Source organism: Aegilops tauschii, chromosome 7 (genome assembly GCF_002575655.3).
Source record: "Aegilops tauschii subsp. strangulata cultivar AL8/78 chromosome 7, Aet v6.0, whole genome shotgun sequence".
NCBI lineage: Eukaryota > Viridiplantae > Streptophyta > Magnoliopsida > Poales > Poaceae > Aegilops > Aegilops tauschii.
Window position 1 is genome coordinate 120,659,310 of NC_053041.3, and position 7,292 is coordinate 120,666,601.

General features: G+C 42.7%; 1 protein-coding gene across 1 annotated transcript; it reads right to left on the reverse strand.

The window, feature by feature from the left end:
• Positions 1–1,042: 1,042 nt before the first annotated feature.
• Positions 1,043–6,305, reverse strand: LOC109734741 (probable apyrase 3). The gene is made up of 9 exons (XM_020293932.4): positions 5,891–6,305; positions 5,231–5,359; positions 5,059–5,115; positions 4,484–4,576; positions 4,087–4,292; positions 2,153–2,244; positions 1,854–2,068; positions 1,566–1,755; positions 1,043–1,421 (listed from the first exon to the last, which is right to left on the reverse strand). Exons 1-9 carry the CDS (start codon positions 6,134–6,136, stop codon positions 1,291–1,293), a joined length of 1,359 nt encoding a protein of 452 aa, XP_020149521.1. The 5' UTR covers positions 6,137–6,305; the 3' UTR covers positions 1,043–1,290.
• Positions 6,306–7,292: the final 987 nt, after the last annotated feature.

Sequence of the window (7,292 nt, forward strand, 5' to 3'; positions counted from 1 at the left end):
TTGCATTTTTCTGATTTAGTATGAATTAATTATGAAGTTTTTAAAGTGATGGTCAAATGGTCAAAGGGCAAAAACACAAGACGCCAAAATGAATTGGGCAATGCATTTTTCTGATTTAGTATGAATTAATTATGAAGTTTTTAAAGTGATGATCAAATGGTTAAAGGGCAAAAGCACAAGACGTCAAAATGAATTGGGCAAGACCATCGTGTGTTTAGAAATTAGAGACAATCCCGACGAGGGAAACACAATTAAGGGTATAAAACCAATTATCCTTTTTTATTTTCCCTGGCCTGCTTTACAAAGCAAGAAACAACACATGCATGCTCACTACTGACATCGCAGCAGCTAATGAGGTCCGCCTTCTACTGGTCATGTTTTATTTCAAGCTCCTGATCATGCATTCTACTCGAGACACTGACTAGCTACTTCTTGACAGGGTAAGACGCCGCCCTCACAACTCCGCAGAGCCCGACACCGCGCTTCATGCAGAGGTATCCATCCTCGGCCCAGTCCATGCCCTCCACCGCGACGATCGTCTCGAAAGCCAAACAACTGCCGCAGCTGGAGGATCACATACAGTTCATAAGTTTTTCCTGGGGGCTGGGGGCACCACCCCCCCCCCCTCCCCTCCCCGGCATACATGTACCTCCGCCTCTGCGCAACAGCATCCCCTTCACATGACACCAACGTCGTGAACATATATTAGTCATGTCAGATCGAGTGTCCGACGACCGACGCCATCCTCCGATTTGTCGTCGGTGCCACTTTGAGGAAGAATATTTCTTACCTAAGATATTTGCTGCGGGCTTTCTTGGTCATGATTCTTTTTGGGAGGACCTACGCTTCACGTGCCTGATTTTGTGTGTGTATATCAGTCACTTTCTTTTCTACCCGTGAGATTTTAATCTAATGGATACATTCCAGCCATGTTTTTTGTTCTGTACACCCTAAAAGGAAAACAATTTAATCAAACGATGAAAAAATTGCACACATGTTAGGTATAACTTGCACTATTCCACAATATGCAAGCACAGGCATATAATGGTGTAACTTTTTAGATAATATGATTTGCACACATATTGCGTCGAACATCCAAGCATACGACCATGCTATAGCTCAAGAAACACAATCTAAAAATAGTATTGCAAATAGTAAACAATCCAAATCTATAGGGTGTGCTTGGCACTTCTGAGGAAAAAAGGAGATGGTAAGCATGCATATGCGTCCATGCTACCTCTATGGATAGCTACACATGCAACTTGTGGCGAGGGACTATATCACTTTAAATCATGCATCACGGAGCCGATTTGTGGACGACACGACCTCTATAGCTTCCCCAAGAGGCCATGCGGCTTCGATGAAGTATTCCCCGTACTTCACCTTCTCTGCCACTGTGATCTCTTTTGTCGGCTCCAAACCTACATATACCTTATCATATCAGCTAAACCAAGTCTAGTTGATTGGCCTCACATTGCCATAAAACACCAACGGCTGTACCAAAATCCATTCATGATCAACGAAAACTAAACAGTGAAGACTAATATATATTTGCAGCTGCTTACCGAATCCATCCACGAGCAAGGAGTACTGGTAGATGAGATCCATGCAAATGTAGGGCGTGTCAATGGCTCGGACCCTTGGGTACGCATCCTTCGCTTCCTTGAAGCTCAGCGGGCAAATCTTCTCTGCCGCGGCCCTCCAAGCCGCAGGGGTGGTCTTTGCACTGCTAGCCTCGCTGTCGATCAAGCCAACCTGTTGGCCACACACACACACACAGTTCATCAGTTCTTGTAGCCAACACTAATTCACATGCATCTAGGTTAATTAATTGGTCAGTAGCTCCCTGTAACCTGTGATGCCGTGTAGTAGAAGCTGGTGGTGATGTAGAGGTCGGACAGGCCAGCTCCACCGCCGCCACTCCACACGCTGTTGAAGGTGCAGTTCTTTGTTTCACAGGGTGCATTCAACTTCAGTGCTTTGGTGATGTCCTCTCTGCACTTGTCATATGCTGCTCCTTGTGGTGGAGCTATAGCGTCGTATTGCTCTCCATTGTAAGTGTATTTACCTTCATTCAAGGATAAATATGCATTAGACTGAGATTTCCTTGATTATGTACTTACTCAACCAAAGGAGGAAGGTGACCATGTACCGTTGAATCCGCGCAGCATGCAATAGTTGAATGGCCCATTACTTGCCTTGAAGATCTCTACTCGAGAAGCCAATGCGCCATAGTGCAAGTAGCTGAAATGGAAACATCCTTAGATTTCATAGTAGCTAAAAATTTTAGAGGCAATCTAGTATCTCAAAGTAATAAATTAATGCAAACAAAGTACTACATATGAGTAGATTCCGGGACGAAGCCAAAGAAGTCTGATGTCGGTATATATATGATAGTGGGGTCATCTTCTATAAGTGAAGAGTGGTTAGTGCTAAGCCAGAGAAAGATTTTCTAATTTCACTGGGGCCAACTGACCCCAACCTACAAGGCAACTCCGTCCCTGAGTAAATTGTATCATTAGATAACATTTGATTCCTAAACAGAAGAGAAACATACATACATACAGGGGGAGGGAGCTCCTTGCAAGACATCATGACATTTGGATGCTCTATCGTTACACGCTTACCACCACGCACAGAGTATGGCTTTCACATTGATCGCCAAAAAAAAGAGGCTTTGTTGACTTACACCCTAATTTTAATATGCTACTCTATTTCCTATTTCCTATTTTGTATTTATACAGAGAAGTAGAAAACTCTATTTACCTAATATATTTCTAATCTTCCCATTATCTATAATATTTTTGTTTTTGTATCCACCTGGATGCCTTGCACGCGTGCAAAACCACCACAACACAATCCAAAACTATTTTGCTCTGATGAGACTTAGTATTGCGGAGCCAGTTCGGCATTGCGATGGATTGTTATAATTTAGATCTCCCAACAAGCTTTCTCTATTTTAAAATAGTTTTTTTTTGTCATTTATGTCACTAGTTGTGTTTCACTACTTAGTTTTGCCACTAGGAGTTTCAAGTGCTAAAAAATACCATCACTCCGTTAGGTGCATGCTCAAAAATGTCACTAGACATCATTACTGTGAGCTCAAAACCCGCTTACTATGATATATGACCAAAATACGCATGGACTAACATGTCTGCCCTCCCTCTATCTCACTACGACAAAGTGTGAGTCCCACTGGAGCCCCAACAACGTTCTTATTTTCTTCTAAAATAATTCGCTTCTTACTCCTGACAAGTGAGGCTCAAACTTATCATTGTGAGATAGAGAGAACTGACATGTGGGTCTAAGGTTATTCTAGTCATATAACATGGTCAACAGGTTTGACCTAACAATAACGATGTTGAATGGCATTTTTGAGTAAACATCTAATGGGACGATGCAATTTTTAGGTGTCTAATAGCATTTTTTGGGAAGCATCTCATGAAATGATGGCATTTTTGAGCAGTTGTAAGTTCTAATGGTAAGACAGAGTAGTAGGACACAACTAGTGACATAAATCATAAAAAAACCCTTTAAAATAAGATTATCACAACATGGTTCTATTTGAACGGAGGATCCATCTTGTATGATTCGAGAGCTTAGGTATCAACAAATGAACTTTTTTTCCGTGTATTCTTCACATACCACTTGTTCCACTGGTATGCATTACATAATATTAGTTCCGAGTCCAAATTTCTTTACTATTGTACTAATATGTAACTATGTATCATTGTTAGTTATGTCATACAACTATAACATGTTCTATATTTTGCTGCAGAAAGATTAATAGTTGGTTTTACATGATTTATTTCTAACCGATTCTATTAACCTAGAAGCATGTCCAAAAATAACAGGTGTATATGTGCCTGCAGTACCTGTTTAGTTCAAAATTTACCACCGAACAAGACATTAATTAGGGAAACTATGTACCACAGGGCCTTGTAGCATTGCAATAATTAAGATCCATGTAAGTAAAAGAACAGAGGAGCTTAATTAGGGAAGCTATATGTACCATAGGGCCTTGTAGAATTGCAGTAATTAAGACCGATGTAAGTAAAAAAAAACAATGGAGCTATAGGGTCCAACCTGTAAGCATAGACATTGTAGTCTCTTCCTTTGAGATACTCTTTGGTGACGTACGGTTCCTTCCCGTCAGACACTACGGGAGCGGCGGCAGCAGCAGCTGAAGAGATGGCATATGTCATCTGCACGGACCCACCTCCAAGGTCAATCACACCTACTGTCTTGACGTAGTCTCCTCCCAGTTTACCCAACAAATAATTTAGAGCAACCTACGCGCAATATTTGTGTAACATCGGTAAATACGGAGTATGCATTTATATGTAATGTATATATGCAGATAGATGAAGTAATTAAGGCCATGTGCAGCAGCAGTAGTAGCAGCAGCAGCAACACTAACATCAGCAACAAGATCAGTAGTACTATTAGCAGCAGCAACAACAGTAGCAGTAGTAGCATATACCCATATGTAAGATCCTTCCTGAGATCCCTCGATAACATTGATCCAACTAGGATTGTACTGAAATTTGCTCTTGCTGTGGATAACATCCCTGACCTGTAATTTAGGAATAGGTTCAACAAGTAAGATTTTCAATCTTAACATCCACCGAAACAAGAAGAGAATATACTTTTCTATGTGCATATCTCCGTAAAAAAAAACACGCTCAACCCAAGGCCTCTCATAGTGGTTAGTATCATATACTAGTATTTTAGTGATGATTTTCTTTTTCGCAAAAAAGTGTATGATTTTCTTGACATTGTTTGTTTTGAGGTTGCTTACCACACACACCATGTGGCGTGCATGATTTCCATTGCATAGTAATTAGTCTAGTCTAGTATTATAATGCCACTTTATTTCTTGTTTTTAGAATTTCGGTGTGAAGTTGCGTACAGATTTATTTGTTGTTATTTCTTCTTATTCTATGCCCTATATCATAGTATCGTTAATTATAGTAACACATCATCTTTGTCTTGAGTGGCACTGCATGCCATTCTTATGATACTTGTGTTGGGAGAAGTCTAAGAGATGAAAAATACCGCTTCAAGAATTTGCTCTGCCTTGTCATCTCCGATAAGCCTGAGTCCGGCCGTGGCCTGCACATCCGAATGGTAATTTTAGTCAAGATTTTTGTTCAGATCTGAATTTCGGTTTTGTTGGTCGCTAGTGATTTTCATTCTCATCTGTATTACTAGTTAATTACGAACGAACCCCTAGTTTAACGGGTGTTTTTCCCATGAGCCACCGAGGCACAGTGCTCTTGGCCTTGTCAAGCAGAGGTATGATAGACTTGGCCGCTTCTTGTGGCCGTCCGGCATATGAACTCAGTCCCGGTTCCACCTGCACGCACCAACAGATTAAAAGGGGTGAGAAAGAAACAAGAACATAGATGTGAACAAAGATGTTAAATCAACTCTGGGAGAGTTGTCATATGTGTGATCACCATCCGTCGTATGGAGTGTGCTCCATATGAATACGAAGGCTATTGGGTTTGTGCGCAAACTCAAAGTCTCTGTATTTTTGCTTTCATAATTGTGAAACCCACTTGTCAATAGGACATCTTTTTTCCAATCATCTTGCCATTCTACGGAAGTTGGGGACCACATGAAGTTTTCTTCGTGTCACATGTAATTTACACGCTGCTATTATAAGGAATGCGGTCCAAAAAGAAACCCCGGGTCGCCATATATGGAGGCTAAAAACCCATATAAAAAGGGCACTCAATAAACTATGGTGATCTTGTCAGGTATGACGACTCCGCTAGAGTGTCATTTTTAGCAAAATCGCAGTAATAATGGTTATTACGGTGATCGAACCGATATAGCGACTCTGCTAGAGTTTGCTCTTACGTGGTTGGTATGTCATATATACCTTGGCATAGACCTCGATGTCGTCACCGATCTCAACGAGGTCCATCTTCTTGTCAAACTGGAAGACATGGACACGCGTGCCCGTGCTACCGGCGTCGAAGATCACAGCGTACTTCCCTGGGGCTGCCACCAGCTTGGGCTCCGCGAGAATGACGCCGGCCTTCCGTCCGAGCACCGCGTCGGAGAAGGCAGAGCTGGCGAACAAGGAGAGCAGGAGGAGGAGGATGATGCCCAAGGCATGAGCCATCGCGAGCTGCTGCTGTGTAGCTACCGCAATTGCTCGAGTGGTTGGCTTTTAAAGGGTGAGAGGGAAGGAGGGGCCAGGACTTTTTCGTGAGCGTCCCCGGGATTTGGTTGGCCGTGCGGCTGAGGCTCTGCTCCGCATCTCAACAGTCCGAAATCGGCTGCCTTCGTATGGAACGTCTACAGTACTCTACGTGATGTATACGGATAGCACTAGCACAACGTGTGTCGTGAAAGGATTTGGATGGGGTTGTTGGATCTGACAGACCTATATGTGGCTGCGCTGGACTCCAAAAGAAGAAAAGATCTGAGGAAATTGCCAAGTTTGCCAATGCTAATAAAGTATTGATCCAAATCAGTTCCTGTCTGGCCCCGCCCGGGGCGTGGACTATCCCCATGCGTTCCATGTTTACATATTCTAGCGAGAGGGACCCTTTGGGCACACTACCGCCTACCGAGCATTCGACACAGACGCTTGGATATCCCTCCAAACAAGGGGCCGGTTCTTGCGCCCTCGTCGCTCTCTCCTTGAGATAATGAGACCCGAGCCCAATATTTCTTTCTCCTTTTCTTCAATAGAATCATGATACGAATGACGCCGTTATTTAGTAACATTAGAACATCCATGAGACTAGGAACAGATGCATGCTTCCCCACATCGGTCCTTTTTATGGTTATCCATTGTTGTGTGTTCGCCCGCGAGCTATTTTGTGTTGTTATTTTTATTGTTTTGGTGGGATGGCTGCGGCGAGAGAGATCCATCGGAAGGGTGTATAGGGAAAAAGGGCAGCGTAGCTATTTTAAACATTCTTCTGGAGGTATCTCCAAACACGAGCAGAACAACATGTTGAAATATATTGCCCGCCTTCCTCCATTAGTTTGGATTTTTGGATGAGTTGGCTGGATCATGAATTCAATATGGTATCCGAGCCAAGAGGTCTTGAGTTCAAGACCCTGTCAACGCAGTATTAAATAAACAATTCTGCGGCCTACATCGACCCCACATGAATTTTTAGATGAGTTGGCTGGAGCATGAATTCAATACAACACAAGAAAGCGTAAACAACACTCCACATGAGAAAAGGGGGGAGGGGAGATACCATCCGCAGATAAAAAACGATGGCGGCAAAACAAAGAACAAAATGAGAATGTAAACAAGC

Excerpts from the sequence above, each read along its gene's own strand:
- LOC109734741 (XM_020293932.4), bottom strand. The coding sequence starts at position 6,136 with ATGGCTCATGCCTTGGGCATCATCCTCCTCCTCCTGCTCTCCTTGTTC. Across the intron at positions 2,245-4,086 it reads TACAATGTCTATGCTTACAG|CTACTTGCACTATGGCGCAT; the intron begins GTTGGACCCTAT and ends TTTCCATTTCAG. Across the intron at positions 1,422-1,565 it reads CTTGCTCGTGGATGGATTCG|GTTTGGAGCCGACAAAAGAG; the intron begins GTAAGCAGCTGC and ends AGGTATATGTAG.